At 40.8% G+C, this 26,964-nt stretch overlaps 1 protein-coding gene across 1 annotated transcript; it reads right to left on the bottom strand.

The window, feature by feature from the left end:
- Nucleotides 1-971: 971 nt before the first annotated feature.
- LOC137281370 (monocarboxylate transporter 13-like) lies at nucleotides 972-26,258 on the bottom strand. The gene is made up of 5 exons (XM_067812555.1): nucleotides 26,178-26,258; nucleotides 12,596-12,794; nucleotides 11,365-11,508; nucleotides 1,690-2,427; nucleotides 972-1,239 (listed from the first exon to the last, which is right to left on the bottom strand). The coding sequence occupies exons 1-5, from the start codon at nucleotides 26,184-26,186 to the stop codon at nucleotides 1,061-1,063; spliced, it is 1,269 nt and encodes a 422-aa protein (XP_067668656.1). The 5' UTR covers nucleotides 26,187-26,258; the 3' UTR covers nucleotides 972-1,060.
- Between the last annotated feature and the right edge of the window lie 706 nt (nucleotides 26,259-26,964).

Genomic DNA, 26,964 nt, shown 5'->3' with positions numbered 1-26,964 from the left:
CTCGTATTTACCTTATTGATAAATAATTTGGAGAAAACATTTTTAAAATATTAATTGAAGTTCGTACACATAGTGCACGAATGGTAATAACACATCCGTGCCACAACTACTAACCAACGCACACACGCACGCATGATATATTCGTTCTACCCAGTCACTAAATACTTTCATAATTATTTGACTCAAGGGTTAGAGGAATATATATAAATAACAGGCATTTTTCGAGTTAAACGAATAAACATCTTTACAAGTCAAAGAGTTAAAGGCCTTTTCCAATCATTACTGACTTTCATAGACCACAAAAACACTACTGTGTTGTGTCCAAATATATTAGACACAGGAATGAAATGTGCATTATGCTTCTTAGTCGTTTGCATTAAATACCAATTTATTTCGCTTTTACGTCACAATATCCGTGAGTGAGTGGGTGAGTTTAGTTTTACGCCGCACTTAGCAATATTCCAGCTATATGGCGCTGGTCTATAAGTAGTCGTGTCTGGACCAGACAATCCAGTGATCAACACCTTGACCATCGCTCTACGCAAATGGGATACAATGACATGTGTCCACCCAGTCAGCGGGCCTGGTCAGCCGATCGCGTTCGTCGCCTGAACTACAAGCCAAGAGAGAAATGTTCCCTCAAATTTCTAGCGAGATAAGTCCATGTAACAAAGTGATTGACAGTTGAGCGCCTTGATAACATTTCATGTCTTGCTAAGTGAGTGAGTGAGTTTTAAGCCACTTTGGGCACTATTCCAGCAATATGACGGTACAGAACACCTGAAATGGGTTTCACCCATTATACCATGATAGGAAGCGAACTCGGGTCTTCGGCTTTACGAGCGAAAGCTTTGACTATTAATCACGTTTGACAAAAATGTGCTCATGATGTCACTCTCTAGGCGTAGTTTTACTGACATGCTCTGTATTACAACCCAGCCCTATGTCCTCTCCACACTCAATATCATATGGTTACAAAGATCATATACCCACATATGGGTAAAGATTTAAATGTTGCACGGCAACATCAAATTATATGACGTCATACATTATGACGTCATTAAGCTGCCGGCAGTGGTTGTTTCTCCTCTTCAACCACAGCGACTTCCATTTCTGACATTTCATTGTCCACCTTCTTGCGGCACGCTTTGAAAAGGGGGAGAACTCCTCCTAGGATGATGAAAGAGCCTCCGACGTAAAATGAGGTATCGTAGGAGCCAGTGATGTCGTAGAGCAGCCCTGAAACAACAAAGATGATACGGATGACGTTAAGAGTGAGTGAGGCATTAAAAGCGCCTCTTAACAATAGTGAGTGAGTGAGTGAGTTGGGTTTTAAGCCTACTTCAGCAATATTCCAGCAATATCACGGATATGGGACTCACACCTTGTACCCAGGTGGGGAATCGAACCTAGGTCTTAACCACTAGGCTACCCCACCGCCTCATTCGTAGCACCAATAACATTACAGGAAACAGATGTGAGGGTGAAGTTTTACGCCGCCTTTAACGCCTTTCACGCCTTTTATATTCCGGGGGAAAATTCACGAAATGGGTTAAAACATTGTACTCATGTGGGGAATCGAACCCACCGCTCCAGTTCGAACCCACAGTCATAGGTTTCTGGCCCGTCCAACGAATAAATTAAGCGTCTCAGACGAACGGGAGCCTGTTTCAAAGTATATAAACTTACCAGCAAATGGACCGCCAATCATTTGTCCAAGAGCCATGAAGATCATCAGAAAGCCATAGCCATTTGCAAATCTATGAATTCCAAGAATCTGAACAAGAAGCGCTGGTAAAAGGGCTCCAAAGCAGGCAGTGAAGAAGCCAAACAAGGAAGACAGTGTCACCATGGCAATGTAACTGTTGCTAAGCACCGGATAGAAAGATGCCGTCATCCCACTTAATATGAAACACACTGAATATACAATGACCACATTCACACGAGTGTGGTTCCCGAACGAACCAAGAGCAAAACGTCCAATCAGATTGGCGACGCCAATGGATGACATCAGCATGGAACTTTCGTTTTCCGTTCGTCCACTGACTTCGGCAAAGGCCATGAGGTGAAGATAAACTATTGAAAGTCCAAAGCAAACGAGAACGTTGTTACATACTAAAAACAGATACGCGCATTTGCGGAAGGCTGTAACGTCAAACACCTTTGGTTTGTCTTGTCTTAGCTCCACGCGGCGTACGGGTCGAAGGAGAGCTCCACACACACATATGTTCAGGCAGATGGATCCAACCAAGAGGAGAGAACTCCTCCAGCCGAACGCGTGACGGAGAAGCGTTATGACTGGAGGAAAGATGAACGTGCCCACGCCAACTCCGGACACTGTTATTCCAGTAGCGATGCCTCTGTATTTTTCGAAGCAGTGAGCTACAGCGGTGATTGCAGGAATGAACGCGATCCCGAATCCCATACCTGAAACAGTTTACAAAATAATAAGACGTGAACTGGTAAAACGTACTGGTGAAAGCTAAGTGTGAAACATAACAGCATAAAACGTAAATGTGAAACCTAAGAATGAAACTTCAGGGTGATTTTTAACATTGAGGAGGGATGCGTAAGAATGTGAGAACATATGTGACGATCTTAAGTGTAAAACCTAAAATGGAAACGTAAGTGTAAAACCTAAGACGGAAATGTAAGTGTAAAACCTAAGACGGAAATGTAAGTGTGAAACCTAAGATGGAAACGTAAGTGTAAAACCTAAGACGGAAACGTAAGTGTGAAACCTAAAACGCAAATGTAAGTGTGAAACCTAAGATGGAAACGTAAGTGTAAAACCTAAGATGGAAACGTAAGTGTAAAACCTAAGACGGAAACGTAAGTGTGAAACCTAAAACGCAAATGTAAGTGTGAAACCTAAGATGGAAACGTAAGTGTAAAACCTAAGATGGAAACGTAAGTGTAAATCCTAAGACGGAAACGTAAGTGTGAAACCTAAAACGCAAATGTAAGTGTAAAACCTAAGATGGAAACGTAAGTGTAAAACCTAAGACGGAAACGTAAGTGTGAAACCTAAAACGCAAATGTAAGTGTGAAACCTAAGATGGAAACGTAAGTGTGAAACCTAAGATGGAAACGTAAGTGTAAAACCTAAGACGGAAACGTAAGTGTGAAACCTAAAACGCAAATGTAAGTGTGAAACCTAAGATGGAAACGTAAGTGTAAAGCCTAAACGGGAGTAAACGAATTTGCCCTTCGTAAGTGTGAAACCTAAGATGGAAACGTAAGTGTGAAACCTATGAGTGATAGTTTTTTGTTTGGTGTTTAATGCCACATTCAACAATATTCCAGTTAAAACATCATATGCCGACAGTGAATAATCGAGTCTTGGCCTGGCAATCCAATGATCAACATCATGAGCATCTCTACACATCTGGGATACAATAACACGTGTCAACAAAATCAGCCAGCCTCTTCACCCCATTCCATTAGTCGCCTCTTCTGACAAGCATGGGTTACTGAAGACAAAATTAAAACCGGATCTTCACGAGTGAAACCTAAAAACATAGACGTCAAACCTAAGGGTGAAACGTAAGTATGAAACAGAAATAAAAAAGTAAAGGGTAAGGCAAGTGTAAAATATAGAAATGAAGCCTAAGGGCGAAACGTAAGTGTGAAACAGAAATAAAAAAGTAAAGGGTAAGGCAAGTGTAAAATATAGAAATGAAGCCTAAGGGCGAAACGTAAGTGTGAAACAGAAATAAAAAAGTAAAGGGTAAGGCAAGTGTAAAATATAGAAATGAAGCCTAAGGGCGAAACGTAAGTGTGAAACAGAAATAAAAAAGTAAAGGGTAAGGCAAGTGTAAAATATAGAAATGAAGCTTAAGGGCGAAACGTAAGTGTGAAACAGAAATAAAAAAGTAAAGGGTAAGGCAAGTGTAAAATATAGAAATGAAGCCTAAGGGCGAAACGTAAGTGTGAAACAGAAATAAAAAAGTAAAGGGTAAGGCAAGTGTAAAATATAGAAATGAAGCCTAAGGGCGAAACGTAAGTGTGAAACAGAAATAAAAAAGTAAAGGGTAAGGCAAGTGTAAAATATAGAAATGAAGCCTAAGGGCGAAACGTAAGTGTGAAACAGAAATAAAAAAGTAAAGGGTAAGGCAAGTGTAAAATATAGAAATGAAGCCTAAGGGCGAAACGTAAGTGTGAAACTACTACTACTACTACTACTACTACTACTACTACTACTACTACTACTACTACTACTACTACTACTACTACTACTACCACTACCACCACCACCACCACCACCACCACTACTACTACTACTACTACTGTCACTAATGGTACTTATACTACCGTTGCTACGTTGCTACTGGTGGATGCTACTACTACTATATTGCTGCTGCTGCTGCTACTACTACTACTGCTGCTGCTGCTACTACTACTACTACTATTGCTGCTGCTGCTACTACTACTACTACTACCGCTGTTGCTGCTACTACCACTACACCTATTAATGTCACTAATAGTACTTATACTACCGTTGCTACTTGTGGATGCTACTACTACTATTGCTGTTGTTGCTGATGTTGCTACTACTACTGCTACTACTACTACTACTGCTGCTGTTTCTGCTGGTACTACTACTATCACTGCTGCAGCTACTACTACTATTACTACCTCTACTACTACTAATACAACCACGACTGCTACCACTACCACTACCACTACTACTACAAGATCAGTGACGATCCGGCTTTGATTTGGTCGTGCTTGTCATGATCAGGCTCACTGACTTGGTTGAGACATGTCATCGTAGATCGATGCTGGTGCTGCTTGTCAATGAATTGTCTGATGCAGGCTCACTTATTTAGAGACCACCGTCATATAGCAGGAATATTGCTGACTGCGACATTAAACAACAAACCAACCAACTAACCAAACACAACCACTACTACAGATGGACAAACCACATTACAAAGGTAGCATATTACGACGGGTGACAGGAGCCAAGAGGGCTGGAAATATTTTACTGACGCTTCAATAGATACAACGCCTGCAGGGGAACACACGCGAATACATATAAGGGAATACACAGGGGAACGTTTCAGCGAAAATGTCACACATGAGGTGACACATTTAGGAAAGTACAAAGAGATATCGTGAAATATTTTATGATACACACGCCAGTTAATGGGTCCCACAAGAGTCGTGGCACTCACAAACAGCACCGTTTGCATGAAGAGTTAATAAATATTCCTAATCATCCATTCCGAGATCGGTCAGGCGAGTCTATGTTTGATGGAGTATAAATCAGTTGATACAATGGAGCCGCCTTCGTTGCCATGACAATGTGAAAAATAAATTTCTTATATCTTTATAGCCAGGGACATCAATAACATGAAAGACTTCATGGCTGGGTGACCAAGGTCAGGGATGTGTCCTGGTCAGCAGACCGATGTAAAGGTAGATAACCCATGGATTGTCAAAACTGGGCCTGTGATTTTCCTACCAGTACTGTCTGAACATAGACAGTACATATAACATGTATTGGTGTCTTTAAAGGATATCTACCAGGGTCTCCTTTCTGTTAACGAATGGGAGTTCAGGTTAACCTTAGTTAATGCTTCTTCGTGAAAGAAAGAGTTCCAGGTATTTTGGCCCTATAATGTTCACATCGTTTAAAGAATATCTCCCAGATATTTGACCTTGACAGTAATCTAACATGCATGTGGATTGTTTAAAGGATATATATCAGGTATTTTGGCCCTAAAAGGCATGTTACAGGCATTGGGTGTTGTTTAAAGGATATGCACCCGGTATTTTGATCCTAAACCGCATCTATCAGGCATTCTGGGGCTCTAATCATGTTGCAGGGATTTGGGGCCTATAATATCGTCCACCAAGCATTATGAAACTTGGACGGAGATCCACCAGAATGTTGGCCCGTTTATGTACAGTGGCGGATTCGGGGTTGTTTAAGGTATATCTACCAGGTATTTTAGGCCTAAAAGGCATGTAACAAGCATTTGTATATCTCAGTGGACATCTACGATATATTTCGGGTCTTTATTGTCAGCAATGAAACATTTGAGGCCGTTTAATGAGATCAGCTTTATTACTATGCCTTAATTTACACATAACAGGCACTGGGTTGTTTAAAGGACATCTTCCGGATATTTAGGGCGTGGAAATTAAGTCATCTAACAGGCATTTGATACATTTGGACATCTTAGGTCTTTAACGTCAGTGTCCCGACTCCCAAGGTAATCATGGAGAGAGTTATCGTACAGAATAAGGTCCCTTTGATAATGACACCGGATTCAGCAAAAATAGCCGTCATGATCTGATTCTCATTTAACCGCCACGGTGGAAAGCAAAATGTCAAGGTCAATGTGATTAAAGAAATGATTTAGCATCCTCGAACTAGGTCAGGTTGTCATCGACGAGCGACCCTTTGAATACAGTTCAAAGAAAGGGGTCAGGAAGTAAGGCTGTGCTTTCTACATAAACCCAGGCGTATTCCTGTATTTGGTCACTGGTGCAGATGAGTCGATACATTTGTATATATAGATGCAAATAGTCACACGTCACGATTGCCAGAAGACAGGGGACAGAAGCCTTCAACGTGATGCAATACCAAAACATTTTTACTACAATCGGACCATCTCCCTCCCCTCCCCTTTCTCTCTCTCTCCCCTCTCTCCCTCTCTCTCTCTCTCTCCCTCCCACTCTCTCTCCATCTCCCTCCCTCATTTCCAGTGTCTCATTACTATTCTTACTGTTCTCTCTGTCGCTTACTGTCTCTCTCTCTCTGTCTCGGCGTGACACTCTCCATATTTCCTTATCTGGCTACTTCTCTCTCAACAAACCCTCTATCTTTCCCACGTAGCCACACCCCTCCCTCTCTCCCCCCTCCTCAACTCTCTGTCTCTCTATCTCTGTCTCTCTCTCCGTCTCACTCTCTAAGATCCCACTGCTTAGCATAAAATTAAGATTCTGTGAGATGACACTTGACCTAGCTGTACATATATCAACGGACCTCTGACACTGTCACAAAAAATATGATGTCACCAAACTGATAATGACGTCGACGTGAAGGAAGCCTGAAAATTTTTTTTTAGCAATGATATAGTGTGATATTTTAGGGTTAGTTTTGGTATACTGCACATGTGCCTTTAGATTATTTCGTCCATTACACGCTCTTATTCTTTGTGTTTCTAATGGAAAACTACTGTCATGTGTATCTTCCTGTTCTGTCACACAATGCCAAAAAAACAACCTGATCCGCAGTTTGGCTGCTCACGCTATATTGCGTCATTAGTGTTGGAACGCTGGTGGAAAACGCCAAGAAATACCTATAAAGAATTTTTGGGACACGAGGTACATTAGGTCATGGCGTCATAGCGCGTGGAGGACGTAAGATTCAAGGTTGAGAACTATTTGGGAACCGAGTTGAAAAAGTAGCGATTGGAGGAACTAGCTCAGGTATTTATCGGAACGGCTGGTAACCAAGCAACCGTCCAGCTGTGAGCTGGTCATCCATCCAACCATCCAGTCATCCAAACAGGCCGATCGACCACACATCCAATCACATCTTAATTAATCTACCATCCATCCAACAATCTAAACGACGACCTTCCATCTATCCATTTAAACTGACAGGCTGGTGATCCATCCATCCATCTGTCTAAATCGACCGGCCAACTGACTGACCGACCGACCATCCATCTAAACCGACCAGTAACTCTCCAATCTAAACCGACCGACCAACCGATGGACCATCCATCCATCCATCCATCTAAATCGACCGACCCACCATCCACCCAACCACCCATCTATCAAGACAGGAAAAAGACCGACCATCCATCCATCTAAAGCGACCCAACCATCCATTCATACATCCATCCAACCGACCATCCGTCCACAAATGCACCAATCATCCGATCGATCGATCGATCGATCGCTCGATCAATGAGTCAGTCAACCAACCAGTTAACTTAACTGAAGGGACAACGTAATCAGATATGATAAACACACAAACAAAACAATAAACTAACTAACTAACAAACCAGAAAGTCAACCAAACAACAAAACAGTCATCCAATAAGTCAGTCAGTCAGCCAACCAGGCAAGCAACAAATGTTCCAATGTCCTGGGTAATTAATACGAACAGATCCCCTCACCCCCATGATGACCTATATACACACAAGGCCTTCAGCCACAAGCACGGTGGTATGTAGCACACGTGGAAATACTTTCTCAAGCTCAAAAACTAACAGTCACTAACACAGCGCGTGCTATATACAACCGGGTTTACTATTTCACGTATACTGACACATATTACCACTGTGCTCCCGACAGTGCCCATGTCTTGTGAAGATAAATATGTACTCTCGTCGCAGGAGACACCGAGTGAACAAGTAACGCGTAACTTCTCCGTTGGGAGAATTTCGGTCACCTTGTCTCATCGTCGCTTCGTCTCTAAAAATACTCATGGAAACGAACAAAGGGCGCACATGGAGTACAAGTGTACCGTTATTCTTTAATTTCCATTTTTCTTCTCACATTTTTTGAGTGAAATCCTGTAAAGAATAAAGGAACACTTGTACTTTCAAATGTTCCCTAATTCGTTTTCACGAATCTTTGTACTATTTAGATAGTAAAACAATTATTCTTAACTTGAAAATGAGCCCTAGTGAGATAAGAAATTCTGAACCTTGGGATAGCTGGTTTTGTTGCATTCAGGACTTTAACATTGCAGAACGGGCCGACTAGAAGGGGAAAACGACTGACTAGAAGGGGAAAAAGGACTGACTAGAAGGGAAAAACGACTGACTAGAAGGGGAAAACGACTGACTAGAAGGGAAAATAATATTGTTAAGAGACGGCTGAGCAGACTATTTTCATCACTGTGTCTTCCCTCTCCTCGTGAATGCCCACCCAAGCCTAAAATCTCGGAAATACAGGCTGTCGGCAGTTCTCTTACACTGTTCCTGTGTACATAAACACTGGTATTGTTATAACGTCAATAAACCATGCATCATGTAAATGTAACGACCGATGGGCGATGAACAATGTCGATAAACACCTACATAAAAGCCAAGGAGGTTAGTATCCCTCCCATTGTGCAGTTTCCAGCAGGTAACCCCTTCCGATATCACAACATAAACACCCAACACAAAAGCCATATCGAACAGCCATTACCACTGTGTGCCCCCCTGGCGACCCGAGCTGTATGTATTATTAAGTGTTGTGTATGAAACGCGGCGCGATGAACGTCTGTTATTGACTTATTTATATCTCGGCTCGCCTGAATGGTTTATTTGAAAAAGTTTTGAAGATTCATTAATCCCCAGTTGATGGTAACGTGGTAATGTCCAAATACACCACATGTACCAATTCATAATATATATATATATATATATATATATATATATACATATATACATATTACTTAGCGCTCAAGCGGTGTTTATGGTTCGTTGATTTGACCTTTGACTTAACTGTACACCGGGTTCAAGAACACTTGGTTTTGTTGCATTAAGCCATGGGTATATAGTGAAATTTATCCATGGAACAGTATTCATATTTGCGTTGAATTAACCCTTGGGTAAGCTTTACAATATGACTGAAACAGAACACATGGTTTTGTTACATTAACCCTTAATTAAGTATACTGCACAAGGTATTCATGGAACAGAACTCTGTTGCACGAACTCTTGGGTTTACTGTGCAAGGTGTCCATGAAATTTCTTCATTAACCCATGCTGGTCGCAGCCCATGCTGGGATCCGGGGGTCAGACTCACTGACTTGAATGAAACATGTCATCGTATCGTGTCGATGCTGATAATGTTGATCCCTGGATTGTCTGGTCCAAATCCTATTATTTACAGACCGCCACCATATAGGTGAAACATTGTTGAGAGCGGCGTAAAACTAAAGTGACTCAAGATATTTCTACTTAGAGGGGAAACTGCCGTGCTAGAAACTAAATGCTATAAGTATAAATATGTTGTTGTTTTGATCACGAAGACGACGCAGACAGAGCGAGTATGAATTAATGTCAGTATGCCCCACTGCACACCTAAGATATAATAATACTTCCTTTTTAAATCTTGCAATGATTTCGAGTAAACACTAGGAACACCTGTGCGTTTGTCCTTTCAAGCTGACATGTTTAGCACCAGGGTGACATGGGGTAATGTATCGGCCATGTACTGTAATTGGTAGTCAAGAGGTTTTTGTCATGTGTGCGTGTTGATGTCAGTGTTAGTGTACGGTGTTAGTGTTTGTATAAATTGGTAGTGTGATAGTGTATGGTGGTGGTGATCGTCTCGCTCACTCCCCCCCCCCCCCCCCTCTCTCTCTCTCTCTTTCTCTCTCTGTTTTTTATGTGTGTGTGTGTGTGTGCTTGAGTGTCTGTCGTGTGTTTCTGTGTCTATGTGTCGTGTGTGTCTGTGTCTGTGTTGGCAGGGAGTCGAGCGTATAAGAACTTTTACCCTTCTAAGTGTTACTGTAAAACACAAACACAAACACACGAGCGCGCACGCACGTACACACACATACATACACACACAGGCTTCTGGGCCATGGTGAATTGAAGTAAAGCACATAAAAACAATTCTGAACCTATGCACCTCGGTGAAACGAAGACACGCATACAAAAACCTCTCAATCAACACACTGAAATGAATATAAGCGAAAAGGAACCTCTTAACCTTCAGTGAAATGAATACAAGCGTAAAATAAACTCAGCCTACGGTGAAAGGAATACAAGCGTTGAGGAACCTCTTAACCTTCATTGAAATGAATATAAGCGCAGGGGAACCCCTTAATCCTCAAGGAAATGAATATAAGCGTAGGGGAACCTTTACGCCACCATCAGCAATATTCCAGCTATATGGTGATGGTCTGTAAATAATCGAGTCTGGTTCAGACACTCCAGTGATCAACAGTATGAGCATTGATCTGCGCAACTGGGAACCGATAACATGTATCAAGTAAGTCAGCGAGCCTGACCATCCGATCCCATTTGTAACCTCTTACGGGTAACTGAAGATCTAACCCGGATCTTCACTGGTTGCTTACAAGAGCCATGAAAGACACAAGGTAATTATGTTGAAGTAATTTGCGCTTAACCACCGAACCACGTGTGTATTATGGTGCAATAACGAGGAAGGTTAAAAAAACAAAACAAAAAAACTCTTAGTGTACGTTCTACTGTGTGACTCCTGTAAGACGGTTTAATTCACAAGAGCCACGAAGGACATGGCTCAATAATGACAAAGGGGGTTGCTTATTTTCTTTGTTGGTGATGCAAAGCAATGTGGATATTGAAATAGATAAATATAAAAAGATATAATAAATAAAATAATCACTACACTGTATAGACCTGAACGTACCAGTCATGATCCCGAACGAAAAGTAGAGGTAGAAGATGTTGGGAGCAAAGAAACTCAGCATGAGGCCCCCGGCGCTTAGAGCCCCTCCCACCATCACAATCGGGCGACACCCGAACTTGTTGGTGAGAACGCTAGCGAGAGGACCTGAAACACAACGCATCGAGAGGCCTGACTTTCCGGGCTACATGACATCCTGTCCAGCTTTGCATAGTTATGTGTGAAGAAAACTGTCACTTCACCTATCACTTCAGACTCGTCTTTCACGGAGTCTTGGTTTCTAAACCATATCTGTAAGAGGCTTTCTGATTGGTCATATACCCCGAAGCTTATTTCTGATTGGCTGGTTCATCTGAAGAAGATCTGCGAGACCATGATGAATGTTTTCTTATCCATCTGTCCCTGCAAAGAAGACAGAGGGAGAACGGATGAGAGAGCGTCTCACTCTTAATTAGGAAACCACCTTTGCTTAAGGGCAAAAGATTGTTTCCCCGCTCATCTGCAAGAGGTCGGCTGAAAAAATCGAACTGAATATTTGAATCATTATTGAATTATTATGTACGTAGTACATAAATAATAATACCATTTGTACATCCTATTAACCCTTAAAAACATGTTGGGCAAACTTAAAGCATAAAATATCCGATACCATGACGAAAGGTGATGAAGACGTAATTAGAAGATCATAAGGGGGTGACTATCACATAACAATTAATGTTGGTTAGCAGAGCATAATTCTGGAAAAGTTACTGAAGAAATATTTTTATTTCATCAAGGGCCTCATCGGAATGTGTTACAGCCTGTCAATAATACTTACTGCTTTCTCTAATATTTAATTTATGATGATGTTGAGTTTGATACTGAGCCATGACGTAACTGGCCATTCTGCGCATGCATTTTAACAAATACAAATGATGTAAGTTGATGCCATTGTGCAAATATTAAAGAGCAGTTACTGAGCGGCCATGACATGGCTTGAGTTGGGGACATCACTTGGACCTCTTGATTCCGGATGCAAAATCAATTCGAGTTTTGGAGGTCGATGGCTCTACTTTTGGAACCTTCGGAACTTTTCTACTGCATAACTTATGTTTGATATAAAAATGGCGTCATTACGTAATCTATCTCAGGCACGTCTCGCTGCACACGGTATGTTTTAGTGGACGAGTGTCAAATCACTCCAAGAGGCTGTTATGATAGAACACTGATGCTTCCGATGTGGTTGAGGCCGTACCTACTGCATACATCGAGGCGGACGTCAACGACCCTGCCCACGCAGTCACAGATTTGCTGTCACCGAAGGCGTCGATGAAGATGGTGTTGTAGACCCCTGTGGACCACGCCACGCCGTAAGTTAAGGTATGGATTATGAAAGAGGACGCCACTACCAGCCACGCCCATCCTCGGTCGATATCGGAAGAGTACGCCATCGCCTGAAATAAATAAATAAATAAATAAATAAATAGATAAATAATGATGGATGGATGGGTGGATGGACGGACGGACTGGGGTTCCTCGGGTTCCCACGGGCACAGTTTATAACCAGCTTCATACACGACTCAAAAGAAGTTAAGATTTTTTTTGCATTGGTAATCTATCACGCTGTACCACAAAGAACTTGGTGTAACATCTGTTAGGTAGGATAGTTTGCTCTGCTATCACGTGAAGCAGACTGTCGTCAGCATTTCGCGGACCTTGTACACTCGGCCATGAACATGTGCTTAAAACGATTCAAGCGACGAAATTAATCCGTGTACGATTTTAGCAGGAAATTGAGCGAGGCGGTTTTGATGCATCTTCGGAAGATCCATTCGGGAATCTAACCCAGACCCCGGAGTGAATGGGTGAGTGAGTGAGTTTAGCTTTACGCCGCACTCAGCAATATTCCAGCTATATGGCCGCGGTCTGTAAATAATCGAGTCTAGACCCCGGAGTGAGCAATGTTAGACAAATAGCCTGATATACCCTATGCACTTTACATAAGTGAACAAAGCTAGCAGGTTTTCAATGACGTTAATCCAGCCACTCTACATGACTAGTGCAGGACTAGGGTGGAGGGGTAGCCTAGTGGTAAAGCCTTCACACTAAAGACCCGGGTTCGATTCCCTACATGGGTGAAAAGAGTGAAGCCCATTTCTGGTGCCCTCTGTCGTGATATTGCTGGAGTATTGCTAGGAGCGGCGTAAAACTGAAATCACTCAAACATTATGGGAGTAATCAACTTGTAATATTATCAGTTAAACAAAAAAACCATTTCCATATTCAACCACGCCCATTTCCGAGAACACAACAACCAACCAGAATGCGCCTACAAAACTACAGTGGAAGCTGTCAAAATCGGCATCAGTCCAATCCGCAAGCTGTCAACACCAGCATAAAATCACAGTTCCATTCGAGACTTGTACATTTATCATCAGCTCTTCTATCCGGCGCATTGTATAAACTGGATTTATTTTATTCAGTCCCGATGAGTGCCGGTTTATACAGCTTGCACTGTAGTTATTTGGTAGAAGAATACTTCATCACTTTCGTGGTCACAATGAAAATTAAATCCATCACAATAGCAGGTTGTAAACGGCAGGTGTATTATATTGCCTACCCGTGAAGGTCCGGATTAGAATAAGCCTTCAGCAAGCCCATGCTTGCCAGTCTCGAATATTTACAGACCGCCGCCATATAGCTGGAATATTGCCGAGTCCGGCTTAAAACGTAACTAAACTCACTCACTCATTCACTCTATGCCCGATTGCGCGAAGACGGAACCGAGTCCATAAAATGGCGGCGAGAAATGTCACGAGTGATGAAGAGTGGTACGGTCTGTTCCGAATTCCAGGGGTGAAGCTAAAACACAGTCATATATCACATAGATCCATTAATACAATAATACATCGTGCTGGCTCCGACTAGGCGACCCGCTGACTAGTTTTGTCCCAAGCCTCGCTGAGCGTCAGTATGCGATGTCACCTAATGTATATAACTGAAATACACTTATCAAAGTCCCTCTGAGATACGCACTCTACCGACCGTGAGTACGCGATGTCACCTCATGCATATATTTGGAAGGACAACTAGAAACTAGCTTTTTGTTCATCTTTATAAACGTTTTGTACGCAGCTGTCTGTTTATTAAATATGGACATTGTTAGCCAGGTAAGGTTTCGAAAATATATTACATATTAAAATATTAATATATATTCAATGGCAATTATGATACATTAGCATTTTCTCTCTGATAATTCTGACGCCGAACATCAAGATTCAGCAATATTTGTATTTATAAATATATTTATAAACAGCAATTAAATACAAGGCACAGTAAACCTGTTCCTTAAATTTCAAAACCATTTGTTTGCAAGAAACACTTGCCGCAACCCAAACCTATTTGGTAGGTTAAGCGAAAGCTTATGTTGTTCGCTCTAAGGTGCCTTTAAAATCAGTGTGTTCGATCATACACGGTGACCCTACATGTATATTTATCAGATCCTGATACAAATTGCATAAGTCTTTTTTGAATAGATAACTGATACTAGCGGTCCCACCTTTTAACTATACTAACCTACCCATGAACATTTGGGTTAGAAAATGTCTTCAACAATCATGCTTGGCTTAAAAGGCAACAATCATGCTTGGCTTAAAAGGCGTCTAACGTTATCGCATGGTCAGGATGGAGGACTTGGTTGACACGTTATCGTGCCTTGATTGATGTTCACGATGTAGATCAGTGGATTGTCTGGTTCAGCCTCGGTTGTTTAAAGACCGCCGAAATTTAGCTGACATCAAGTAAGAAACAAAATATAACCCCTTATTATGAAAATCTTTTTTTTTCTGTGGAACTCATGTACTCAACAAGTTAGAAAACGGTGACACTCATATTACTGGTTATGAGTGAGGGAGGCAATTACTTTATTATTATTTATCATTTGTTCATTTTGGCTGTTTAAGGTGTTTCAGTGTATTCTGTGACGTATCACGTTTAACAATACGATTTGCCGATGACATGGTACAGGTGTGTCACAAGAAGATTAACGTCACGTGACCGAGGCGCAGCGTAATGGCATTTTGTGCCATCATTGTCGTCCAGGGAAACCTTATGCAACTAGACTAGGCTCTGAGCCTACTCCTTCAGTCATTCTTGTAGATACTGGTTTTTCAACATGACAACGTTGCGTCAACGTTCTGACGCGCAGCAGTGTCGATTACGTAAATGACCTTCCAGTTCCACAGTCTTGAGCCAGATCAAACAGATTTGGGATGAGTTGGGATGAGCTGTGATGGGACAGAAAATGTATCAGCTTCCCTCCTTTCAAGAACTTGATCAAGCACTGGTTGAGCAATGGCGACAGCATCAGGTTTGAGTATTCCGGTAGGTTGTACTGGCAACGTGGGGACGTTGTAGTGGAGCATCCGCTACTCATAGGGGCATGGCAGGTCACATAGTATGTATCCCGTTACAGTTTAGAAACTTATGTGATAAAGGGCTTGTGAGTCCCCAATGAACCAGTAAAATAATACACAAACGAGTCAGCTCAATTACATATTGAATAAAAGATAGACAAGGTTATAATGAAACACAGTACAAATGCCTATAGTCACCAAAGTGTTGATCCTTGTAGATATTCTGATTGAAGTATGTTGACAGGTGTTGAAAGTTCTATGTAGACGAGGCCTCTTGAGTGGTATGTCTTGAAACGTCAATGTTAGCAGACAGATAAGTCGTTCCCTCCCACACATCTCATCAACCATCTCTTATATATTGCACAGTTCTGGATTTTTCTAGCCGTAGCCATGCCACACTTCGATCCTCTGATAGCTTACAGTATCCACCGTAAGCAAAACAAGGGGAGGCAACTCCTCGGCCCACTCTTAACGTGAAATGACATAGCCTATGTTCTAGATGCGAGTTCAAATCCACATGATGCTTTTGTCACCCATCACCACCAAATGCAACAGTAGAATGAAAAACACATTCTCATAATGCTCCGTAATTTTGACGCAGCAATCCACAATTCAATGTCGAATGGTGTCCAGGTTGAAGATTGTCACCACAATGAACACACCCATCCCAATGTGACATTCCATTTAACACATCTCATGTTTTTAATTTGGGTATATAAGAAATGATAAATACAATCTATTGTGATAAGGCTGATTGATTACATGCATGATATGTTTACTACTATTTAGGCTCCAGTTTTACACGCGATGTGAATTCTATAAACATCGCTTGAAATCTTAATTATGCCAATTTCAAATCATATACGTTATGCGTGTATGTAGATCGACTTACCACCTCAACGACTAACCGTTGTAGAACGAATTGGTAGCTTTCAGAAATTCAGCAACCAAGGACATTTTTTATTGCTGTAAATGTACTGAAAGTGAAAAAACTTAATTACCTCCAAAGATCAACTTGGCGTCACGCCATCGTGCTCAGATGACAATTGTGATCATTGCACGATCGATCCTCGCATCAATATCGAAAACGTAGGAATATTTTTGTGATCTTGGTTTCCTTGATAGTTCTAGAATATTGATAAATGCGGCCTAAAAGTAAATTCAGTCAATCGTTAGTCGTAGCCGAGCCAGACGTGATATCGAACGTTTCAAATTAATGTAACCTTCTAAGGAACGCCAAGGTCGCTGGGCCCGTATTCTCGAAACGTTCGGTATCCTACAAATTCTTAACTTTATTCGTAGCTAATATAGAGGTACGTAGGATTACGATCGTTTCGAGAATAGCTAGCTGGGCCCGTATTCTCGAAACGTTCGGTATCCTACAAATTCTTAACTTTATTCGTGGCTAATATAGAGGTACGTAGGATTACGATCGTTTCGAGAATAGCTAGCTGGGCCCGTATTCTCGAAACGTTCGGTATCCTACAAATTCTTAACTTTATTCGTAGCTAATATAGAGGTACGTAGGATTACGATCGTTTCGAGAATAGCTAGCTGGGCCCGTATTCTCGAAACGTTCGGTATCCTACAAATTCTTAACTTTATTCGTAGCTAATATAGAGGTACGTAGGATTACGATCGTTTCGAGAATAGCTAGCTGGGCCCGTATTCTCGAAACGTTCGGTATCCTACAAATTCTTAACTTCATTCGTAGCTAATATAGAGGTACGTAGGATTACGATCGTTTCGAGAATAGCTAGCTGGGCCCGTATTCTCGAAACGTTCGGTATCCTACAAATTCTTAACTTTATTCGTAGCTAATATAGAGGTACGTAGGAGTACGATCGTTTCGAGAATAGCTAGCCGATTCATCCAGCCTTTAAATATAAAATAGCATATCGTCATGTGGGATGTCACTGTGCACGCAAGAACACCCACTTTCCACAAAGTACCATTAACAACAACTTCAGTTAGTGATTAGAAACGGATACTCGCTAAACATCCGCTTTGTTGAACACCGCTTAGTTTACACAACGCACAAGCCTGTCTTTACAACGTAAGATAATATTACAGACATGACGCCACGACGCCAGTATATTTCTCTGGAGAAGAGGAAAGTTCGGCGTCGCTTGCTCCGGCTCTCTATGTGGTAGGGTGTTCTCTATGTGAATTTTGCGAAACTGGATATAAATACTCATGGAAACAAATAAGGGAACAAGTGAAAGTACAAGTGTTCCTTCATTTATCACCAGAATGTCACAGACACGCAGTACACACCACGTGAAGAAACCTTGAAAAGGAACACTTGTATTTTCAGGTGTTCCCGTATTAATTTCCATGAGCATATTTTACAGTCGTAACAAGCAGTCATTTGTAAAATAACTTTCTCGTTCTTATTTACAGTCCTTTGTCTAAATGTGAAATTCTGAAGACGGTCTGTGTGGTATACTGGATGGAGCATGCATGTGTCGAGTCAGGGTAAATGTTGCTGGCCGCGCCATTTTAAAAGCAGTTAAAACGCGGTGTTGGTGTTATCCTGACTAGTGCTTGGACCATGTGCCCGGATTGAGGAAATCTCGCTATTTAGATCACTGGCTGCCTCATAATACGACGTTACAGCGCGGTACTTGGTGTTATCCTGACTGGTGCTTGGACCAAGTGCCCGGACTGTGGAAATGTCGATGTTTAGATCACTAGCAACGTCGCGATATGACGTTAAAATGCTCTACTTTGTATTCCCTTGCCTGGCGATTTTGAGGGACAGGTCGGCTGACGCATGGTTTCTCAGCGGAACAACACTGTAAAACCAGAATCATTATACGAAATTAAACCTTTTCAATTCAGCTCATCTCCTTTGAGCTGTTGATACCTATAAACTATACAGCCAGCTCGTTCCCATTTATATTGCCCTGCCTGTTCAAAATTCCAGTTTTATTTCAAGAATTGTGCTATTTCCACGGAGATTAAACCTGCAGCTCTATAAATTCCTTACTTGAATTTGGATTAACCCGTCGCCAGAGGGTGCCATAGTATCTCAAGTAAAATTTAGCATATAGATCATATTTCTACTATAACTAGCAATGAATTCCTCCCCTTTTTCACAGCAGGATAAGCTGACCTTCTAATCGAATTCATCCTAGACGAACAACACCGGACACCATCTCTTGGACTTAATAAAAACTTCATCCATTGTCGAACCCCGTAGTGCTCACCTCGTCCGGACCAAGGAAACAGTTCGACTTATCCGAATGTTATACATATAAGGAAATCGACAGGGACCGAGAAATGAGTTCGACACAGCCGACTTCGAGACATTGGGGTTCGACTGTATGAGGGTGGATAATTTTTCTTGTAGACGTAATCATTAAAACACCGCACACTCTTCGGGTATCGGTGTATTTCAGTTGTAACCCAAATGCGAGGTATAATAAAAACAGACGCAAGAAAAACTTGATCTAAACACCGCTAAACACATTCATTTACACAACCTGATCCATGTTACAAAGCCGCGTCCTCGGCGTGCCCTTGTCCTCATATAAACCAAGGTCAAGGTCTTTTGTAGGTCAAAGGGCAAATGTGGGGCTTTAGGTTTCGCTGGCTACGCATTTAATTATATTTTTATGGGATATAAAGTTTCAATGTCTCCAAAAACTGTTTAACAAAGTTCACGGTAAATGATCTCATAGTGCTAACCGGATATAATGTTTTGGCTGTTAGAAATGTTGTCTGGGAAGATATGCTCGACCAAAAACATTCATACAAAAAAAGACTACACGCCATGGTAATGAAAACACATGTTCTCACCTTTTGCGCATCGTGCAAACTTTGACCAAGCTGCGCACTTCCGGTTTTACTCACGTACCCCATCATGGTACACCAGACCCGTGAAGGTCCCGGGGTAGAATAGGCCTTCAGCAACCCATGCTTGCCATAAAAGGCAACTATGCTTGTCGTAAGAGGAGACTAACGGGATCGGGTGGTCAGGCTCGCTGACTTGGTTGACACATGTCATCGGTTCCCAATGGCGCAGATCGATGCTCATGTTGTTGGTCACTGGATTGTCTGGTCCAGACTCGATTACTTACAGGCCGCCGCCATATTGCTGCAATATCGCTGAGTGCGGCGTAAAACTAAACTCACTCACTCTGTATGGAATATAGCGCGTAACAGAATAACGTATTTAGTGGTGTGCTTTATTGACATTCTAAAACATATTCTACGTATATTTTCAAAGTATTTTATCACATATCGTGAAGGAATACATGAAATTCCTTTAAAATTCGAAGAATTTATTTACTACAATTTTACAGAACCATAGTCAGCTTGTTGTCTCATACACATGTCAACAAATTCGATACTGGATAATCCTATCTTGAATATTTTTAATAAATTGTAACTATAGGTTTATACAATCAATGATGTAGTGACAAAGTTTAAGTTCATGCATGCACTACTCATCAAGCTGTGATATAAATGTGTTAGTCTTCATTATTATTTATTATCAACAGGAATTCAACATTTCCAAATCCGAAAAAAGATGCCCAGGTCATGGATGGCACAGCTTATATGGTTCATGCTGATTTTCTAGATAACGGTCACTAGAAATTTGTCATATGCAAGGGTTTATCAATCTTTGATCTGTCTCAACTGTCTCAACTGTCTCACGTGACCAATGCAAATCCTAACGACATGACAAGTTGACCTTCACCTTCGTCTGAACAATCGCTTACCTGTTCTAATCCACGAATTTCTAATCTTTTCACAATGTCTTCACAACTTTCCAAAATATGTCAGTTTCGTGTAATAGTTGATAAGTACATGTAGTTCGCTCATTACTCACAGTATTGTAAACCAAAAGTTACTGTGTTCTGTAATCTGATTGGTTGAAAAACATGATTAAATGGTATTAGATTCCCGGAAACTGAAAGACTATTCACTGCGTATTGACACGTAAACAATTGTTTTGTTGTGTCATCAACAGTGGTGACGTCATTCAAATCATATTGTGACGTCACAATAAGTTAGAATGACGTCACAAATGAGCAACTCCAGACGCTACCATGGGAACCAGCTGAAACGGCCAGCTGATGACACTTCACTGCTGTGTCCGTATTCGATGTAAACGAGTGCAGACACTAAAACCCCTTTGGTTTACTTTTGTGTTTACAATGTCGATAAACATCATGTGTTGGCCAATTTCCGGGTGTTATTGAGTATTTGAAGCACGGGAATATTTCATTTGAAACCTCCGGCTCACGCCGTCGGTTCCAAGTGCATTCCCGTGCTTCAAATACTCAATAACACCCGGAAATTGGCCAACACATTATGTTTATCTCCTAAATACACAGCCAGAAAAAGGAGCCCTTGACATTTCTATCAACCAAAAGAAGAACATGCAACACATCATATCCAGTTTGCGATGTAGGAGATCATGCAATGTGAATTTGTTATATGACAAGCAAAGCAAAACATTTGTGGTTGGTTTAGAATGAAAGTAAATAATACAAAAAGGCCATTGTCCGCTTTCTGTGTCAAGAGCAATAGCAATATCTGGACAGAGGTCAAAGAAGGCAAAGATCGTTGACATTCGGGTCCAGGGCCCACTTGCACAAAACGATCTTAAAGCTACAATGATTGGAACTCCCATTCTTGAACATAGGCTTAAGATAGTCGTGGTGCTAAGATTGCTTTGTGCATGTGGGCCCAGGTCGATAAACAAGTTTGATCATTCAAGCGTTGCCAGGTTTGCAGCGTTGACCATGAATTCTCGACAAATCAATACCAGCATGCAGTAGAACATGCCTAACCTGGACTGAAGCAAGGTTATAGCGAGTTCAAAGGGACCACTCGTTACAACAGCAGGTCGATTGAAATGTCCAACAAGAGGCTGTAGAAAACACTCTTCGTTATTTCCATCAGTTCGTTCTAAGCTTTTTTCTTTGTTTTTGTTATTTTTATTATTTTTTTTATTTTTCTATTACTTATTTTTCTTGTAAATGCAGTTCTGCTTATGAGTCGATGGACGCTAACTGTCGGTGGATAGCAAATTACTCCGCAGTACCTTACTATCGTTGTATCGTTAGTATTTGTGACTATCGATACTTTAGTGATTGACTTCCTTTGATACATGACCCGTGAAGGTCCAGGGTAGAATAGTCCTTCAGGAACCTATGCTTGCCATAAAAGGCGACTACGCTTGTCGTAAGAGGCGACTAACGGGATATGGTGTTCAGGTCCGCTGACTTGGTTGACACAGCTCACTGAGCGGTGTAGACTATTTATTATCAAAGCTTTTCCAAATTGGACACTGCGAATGGCCAGTGGTTCTTGTAATAGTTATAACACCAGGGTACCATTGCACAGGTGATCGGGACTCACATACCTTAACATAGACTTAATGTGGTCTTAGCGCTAAGGCAGTTTTGTACAATTGCACCCGTATGTTCAGGGTGCCGTTTTAACAAAGAGATCTTAGTACACAGGTGACCATAACTTCCATACCTTAAGATAGACTTTAGTGGTCTTAGCGCTAAGGTAGTTTTGCACAAGAGCACAAGTGTGGTCCTAGAATGCTCCGTGGAGAAGCGAGGGCGGTGAGATAGCATCACAGTAAAGGTGTCCTGTCGTCACACTGAACACCCGAGTTCGATTCCCCACATGGGTACAATACGGGAAGCCCACTTCTGATGTCCCCCGCCGCGATATTGCTGTTATTGCTAAAAGTGGCGTAAAACCAAACTCACTTACTCTCTGGGGAACTGGGTTACTTTTTTATTAGCTTGACTTACTTTGACGACCAATATGAAGAGACCGTGCATGGTTTCAAGAGCAATCTGGTCCTGTTTCTTAAATATATTTAGAAAATTAGAAATAAATTTTGGAATGGACGAACAATTGATATATACTGGTCAAAAATAATTAGGGATATTGTAAATTTTAAATTATGAATAATCATCTATCTATTCATTGACAAACTGATGAAACATCAGTCACAAAAATGTTCCAGTATATTACAGCCAGTCATGCATCATCAAATAACCAGAGACAGAATACGCCCAATTTACTTCATGGGTCTGCGTCAGCTGCCTGGACAGGGATTGCTTAGCCATTCAGCATCATTCAAAGCCAATATCTAAAACAGAACAGGGACCACTCCTCTCGCTCATAAGAAAATCAGGATAAAAAATGTGCACATACGTATTCCCGTTTGCTGAATTAAAAATAAAAAAAAATAAAAACGTGCACTGTTTAGGCAACTATTGTCAGGCTAGCAACGATTTAACGTCTTTGACGTTAAAATATGACTTTTAATTTTTTTGGCAAATCAAATTTTGAAGTGCCAAAATATAAACAGCCTTGTTCTCGACAGTTAAGTAACGCAAAAATATGATGTTAAAACGAACATGTAAACGTAAATGTTTACTCGTGGCTAATTCCAACATAAAAGAGAAATGTATATTCGATAGCGTTTTATTTCACATAGGGAACTTAGTGACAGAGGAGAGGGAGGTGTTAAAGGTATCCTAGGTCCAACAAATATGACATTCAGGCATAATTGTAACAGACATTTTGGAGCAGGTCCTTTGTATCATTTTTTCCTTACAACTGCGAAGTTCTGACATATATTTTATGCAACTGAAAGCGACGAAACCTTTTCAAAATTAACGTAAGCCATCGCGGGACAGTTCCGACAGCATGCTAAGCAATTGTACTCTTTGAAAGTCCCCAGTTTGTTGGACATTCGCGGTTGTTTATATTTGTAGCCAGTATAACCTGTTTACGAGAGGTGCCAGATTAAATATAGCGATCTCTATTTTAAACAGAGTCTACTGTACAATACCGGCTGGTTCATAAGCATTTCCTTATGAATCGCTATTTGTTTGTGATGGTAACACAAGAATTTCGCTATTGAAAGGTTATTTCCCATTTATCTGTTTTGTTGTTGTTGTTTTGTTTTGTTTTGTTGTTACTGGGTGTTTTCTTACTGTTTTTGTTTTGTTTTGTTTTGCTGTTTATTTTTGTAATTTGATTTAGAGACCTTCGGTCATTTATCACAGGCTCTTGATAATCATTAATTTTTTCACGTCATGATGTGACACAAGCGACGTAAAATGTAACTCACTCACACAAAATTTTAAATCTAATTTTATCAGAAAAACGATCACAATGAAAATCTTATATGATGAGAATTCCGTATCCTAGGTGTAAGGTTATGGTTAAGGTTAAGTGTTAAGATTAACATTCATACAAGTGGTATGCTAGCTTTAGACCAATTAACAAATTTCTTCATAGTTACAGAATTACAATAGGATGATCTGCACTTGAACTACAACCGTTCCACGAAATAACTCTGAGCTGTGTCACATTGTGAAAACGACGCGACATGTAATTGACTTGTAACATTATCTGCAGTTATTGTGATGATACAGCGTTACATCATTAGCTGACGATTATTAGGATATAACGCATAAAACATGTAATCACTGTACCTCACTGTTGTCGTCTGTGTTTGCTTCCACTGCTCTGGAGATGTGAGAATAATTGTTCCCTGTGAATCCTACCTCGGTCACGGAGGTACAAAACCAGCTATAACCAGAAAGATCTAGTCTGGGCTCGCTACATTCGATTTCATCCAAGCAAGTCAGCTGACTGTTCAGTAGGGTGTGACCACACTTTGAAGGCTGTACACACTGTGGCCTCGAAAGGGACGTTAATAAAAATCAGACATAGAGTTATAGTAGCGTGAGAAGATTGAACCATGCGCAGTCTGCTCATGAATGATCAGAACATCGCGTTGAAAGCGCCGCTCAACCGTGACTACGACGAGTGAGCAATATTCGTGCTGTGTTGTTTTTTGTGTACAAGTGTTCAGGTGGAAGTGGGAGGGAGTTGGAAGTTATGTTTTACACCGCACTCGGCAATATTACAGTAACATGGCGGCCGTCAGACAGAAGAAGCCTGGAAGGTAGAATTACATGTTACAGCGTAAAATATATCGATGTTAGACGGAATGCACAGCTGATTCGAGCGGTTGCTGGAAGACAGACACAGAAATGAGTGAGTGCATTTAATTTTACGCCTCACCCATCAATACTCCAAATGTAAGACGTCCGTCTTCATATAATAAAGTCTTAACAAGGCAATCTAGTGATCAAGAGCGTGAGTATCAATCTACATAACTGGGTGACGATGACATGTGTCAGCCAAGTCAGTAAGCCTGACCTGCCGATCCTGTTAGTCACCTCTAACGTGAGTGATTGAGTTGAGAATATTCCAGCAGTATCACGTACGAGAACGCCAGAAATGGGCTTCACACATTGTACCCATGTGTGGAATCGAACCCGGATTTTCGGCGTGACGAGCGGACGGTCGTCTACAAATTTGTAGAATTTAACCCCCTGGATGCAACAGGGACATATATGTCCCTCCTCTTCACCCCTCACTTTGAAGTCGAATAAAATTCTAAATATACCACGCATATATAAATACTTCACAGTTTTGAATTCTGCGGAAAATTCCCAGTTTCTTGATACCATCCACTATCATCTCAGACCAAGCTAAAGTGCTTAAAATCGCATTTCAAAATAGGCTTCTTCATAAATGTCGCCATTTTTCAAACTGTACAAAATCGAGATTCACAGCGTTATTTGCAGTATGTTTTGAAATGTGAAAATCGGATAATTACCGGGAGTAATGAATTTCAACAATAGCATATTAATGATCACTGATATCAAGTTTTCATGTAACCAGGAATGATAATTCTGAAACGTCACCGATGTACCCAGAATCGGTTGGGATGTTTTCGAAAATACACTTACACGAACGCCGAAGTGCGCTTTCCGCCATATTGGATAGTGTTTACAAAATCACGTTTCGAGAAGGCCGGTATTGAGAAGCCCATTACATCATGTATACTTCATAGTTAGCTGCGACAAATGCATCATTGAATTCCCCATATATCTTAGAATCAAATTACAAATGGTCTTTGTCACCAATACCAACTGTCTAGACAAAACGAAACGAAATATACTTTGTATGAAAACGAACGCTGTGCTCGAAAGACAGCGCTTGACTGAAATGTAAACAAAGAAAAAATCCAATTTTACACTGCGTAGCATTTTCGGAAATTTCCTAACATCCAGCCCTGTAATCATTGCTTACAATAGCTCAATACGCTTAGTATATTCAGGGGAAGAGTATCGTGGCAAAAAATAGCAAATTGAAAATAGATACAATGAAATAATTTGGTAATTCATAAGAAACTGTCAAACTTTTAGTGCAGCGTGAAGCCATGACTGACGCAAAATCACGCAGAACGACAACGGTACTTATCGGCATTTCTGGCTTGTTCCGTCATTTACAATGTAAACGATAAGAACATATCACAATACACAGATAGTCAGAATAATTCTGATTACTTACATCTCTCATTTATGTACAAAAGATCCCTGAACCCAGGAAAACGTCCTCGCAAAATCCTGTGTACCCTTCTCAGCGAAGCCGCCATTTTGAAAGAAATCGGTCATCGGTAGTGATGTCACACGTCAACATTGTTGCACATATTAGGCAATTGTTTTGAGGTGAAGGTCGGTTGAACAAGAGTAAACACAATGCCCATACCATTCCGATTGCACTTTTAGTATTGTGATGTATATTTTGCGCATCGTTCAGATATTTTTTCATGAAATTGATTTCAGTATCTACATATATCCATGTTCAACACCATATCAGGTGTGGATATAAGGTATCCGTTATTATTCTTTGAAAGCTTTTGATTGTTTGAATAATATTTACATGGGAAACTGTCTAAGTAAGTGTATTATACCACATTTTAAGCCTCTACACAAGTGTTGGAAGATCACACGTAGCCATTACTGCAACATGTGCTTTAGTTCCCGTGATGTGCAATATTCAGTACGTTGGGACAAATATTGCAGTTTCATATGAACAGGTTAATAAACAACGATTTAATTCCAACTTATAAGTAAAACGGATAATATTAATGAAAATGATTTGTACATTTTATCAAATGTAGGGGCACACATACTACTATTTAAAGGAATTGTCTTGTTCATTGTATTGGTTCGTGTCGTTTTTATAGACAAAACTATTATGAATATTAATTGACCAGGTGCGAGTTTGTCAAAACGTTTCATGATTCATTATCATTGTTTTTCGATAATAAAGTCAATTCAAATGCGATTAAAAT

This window comes from Haliotis asinina, chromosome 4, assembly GCF_037392515.1.
Source record: "Haliotis asinina isolate JCU_RB_2024 chromosome 4, JCU_Hal_asi_v2, whole genome shotgun sequence".
Classification (NCBI taxonomy): domain Eukaryota; kingdom Metazoa; phylum Mollusca; class Gastropoda; order Lepetellida; family Haliotidae; genus Haliotis; species Haliotis asinina.
Note: the sequence above shows the minus strand (reverse complement) of the source record. Positions and strands in the feature narration are given on the sequence as shown.

Coding starts and splice junctions, on each gene's coding strand:
- LOC137281370 (XM_067812555.1), bottom strand. Junction 11,509..12,595: donor CGCCTCGATGTATGCAGTAG/GTACGGCCTCAA, acceptor GTTGTGTTTCAG/GTCCTCTCGCTAGCGTTCTC. Junction 1,240..1,689: donor GATTGGCGGTCCATTTGCTG/GTAAGTTTATAT, acceptor TTGTTGTTTCAG/GGCTGCTCTACGACATCACT.